Genomic DNA, 2268 nt, shown 5'->3' with positions numbered 1-2268 from the left:
TGGAGAGGAGCTTGATTCTACAAAAAAGACAAAAACCATGACCACCATAATTATTTTGAAGTTTTATTAATCAGAAAAATAGATGCCAATTCCTTGATAAAACCACAACAATAACCACAAGATTAATCATCTTCCTTAACAGATTCTCAAGCCTAAACAACTTCATTAATCAAGAAATAAACATCTATCCAATCACCAATAACATAACAACATATCTTAAGGCCAACGATAGTCAAGCTCAGGATCTGGGTCTTTAATATTATTGGTGAAATGCAAACCATCCGTTCTCACATACCAATAACAGATATTAAGGCACCTACCACCATCTCTTATGGTTTCAAACACATCAAAAGTTCCATGAACGTTGTTCCCCCACTGGAATTCGCAGTAGAACAGTGTTGTCCCCCAGAAATTTACATGAAAATCCCAAGTGAAATTTTGGCCTTTGGCAAGGGTATGCAAACCCAAATCATCATCCTTGGATCTACAATGAGTCATCAAATCCATTCCTTCATCCAAATCGTTGATGATGTATACATGAAATTTTTGAAGGATAGCAGTAGCTTCAGAAGACTTGTAGAAGAAGGCCATGGACACCACCACCATTAGAAGGCCAAAAAGAGAACTGGTAGCTTTAATCTTACTCATGGTGGTCGTTTTTGACCTCTTAGCTAGTCTTCCCTCTCCAATATTCACTTAAATAATAAAGAATCCATTAGAATAGGGAAGATCTTCTAATAAATTCCCATGATCATGCCCATATCAGAACTTCCTTTTTTTTTTGCATGAAGATTTAGTACGTTATTTTTTTTTTTTTTTTGGTATATGGAAGATTGCATTGTACATATTAACGTAACCACCTCAAACTCAAATTCAAATTTGAATTACAACGTCGTAATTCAAGTTTGAATTTGAATTTGAATTTGAGATGGTTACGTTAATAGTACATACTGTATGGAGTTCACCCTTTTCTATTTCTAAGCATACTTCACTTTTAGGGAACCCATTAGGGTTGTCTTTGATTGCATGGAGGTGAAGTGAAAGTGTCTCCGAGGCCAAACGGTAGTTGGTTCGTAGGGCTTAAATTGGGAAGGTAATTTGGGCTGCACTCATGTAAGTCTTCTTCATACATGATGTACGTAGAGGAGATATCAAATGAGTTATTGAGCCGGTTTGACCAGCAAGAGTTCACCTAGAGTGGTCAGAGGTATTAGGGAGAAATAGGGTGAATTATTTATCAACTCGAAGATTTTGACGAGCTCTTCAAGGGCATTGATGTATGTGTTTTTTGGCCGTTTGGGCACGTTTCAAAGTTTTGAAATTTGTATTTTGGTGCAATATTTTGAATTTTGAACTTTAAAGCATTTTTTTGAATTCCAAATCTTATTTAACCTACTATATAAGGTTTCTTTAGGGTTTGTAATCTTCAGCTTGAAATCTATTGAAATTTGACATTTTTGTCCTTATCTTCTACCTTGTGGATTTGAAGGTCATTTGTGCTAAAACGATATCTAGCTTACCTATCTTCTACTGCATCACTGTACTCATAATTAAGTTGGATTTGGATGTTTAGATCACATAATCTTTTTTAACCATGTTTGAAAATCGATTAGGAATTCACGATACTAAGTGTTAGGTGAAATTATTTTGAACGCTACATGGATATTTCGATAATATATGCCTGTGTAGGGTTTTGCTAGATATTTGTAGCGATATAGTTTTCTCTATAATCTGAGAGAGGTGTGACGATGAGCAATGAGTCATTAGATTCATTCCTTCTTCATTAGGTCTTATCTCGGATGATTTATCTATTATTTAGCTAAAAATGAAATAATGAACCTAAAAGGGCTACTTGTTCACTTACTGCGCTCAATGTGTCCACTTTAAGTCGGATGTGATCCGATCTGGATTTGATTAGTAGATGACTCAACCTTATCCGATCTGCTAATCTGTAGATAAGGATTTAAATATCTCATTCAAAACCAATTGATCTGAATATCTAACTATAATTTCAGAATCATTCTGTTTCTTAAAAAAGGTACACACAACTCTATAATATTAATTCTTACAAAAAAAATCTATAATATTAATAAGAAAATGAGGAGGGTTTTTTACAAGGGCAGTGTACGAAGGAATCTACACACTATAACCAATGATTTTTGGTAAAATAACTCAAGTCCTTTATCTCTCAACAATGTTACATATAATCCTATGAGAAAAAGGAGCCTCTCCGGATGTGTGCATGGCTCATGTGCCCAGACATAGGTC

The 2268-nt window shown here is 34.7% G+C and overlaps 1 protein-coding gene across 1 annotated transcript; it reads right to left on the bottom strand.

The window, feature by feature from the left end:
• Positions 1–216: 216 nt before the first annotated feature.
• On the bottom strand, positions 217–648 carry LOC122639151 (S-protein homolog 6-like). The gene has a single exon (XM_043831981.1). It carries the CDS (start codon positions 646–648, stop codon positions 217–219), a length of 432 nt encoding a protein of 143 aa, XP_043687916.1.
• Positions 649–2268: the final 1620 nt, after the last annotated feature.

This window comes from Telopea speciosissima, chromosome 9, assembly GCF_018873765.1.
Source record: "Telopea speciosissima isolate NSW1024214 ecotype Mountain lineage chromosome 9, Tspe_v1, whole genome shotgun sequence".
NCBI classification, from domain to species: domain Eukaryota; kingdom Viridiplantae; phylum Streptophyta; class Magnoliopsida; order Proteales; family Proteaceae; genus Telopea; species Telopea speciosissima.
Note: the sequence above shows the minus strand (reverse complement) of the source record. Positions and strands in the feature narration are given on the sequence as shown.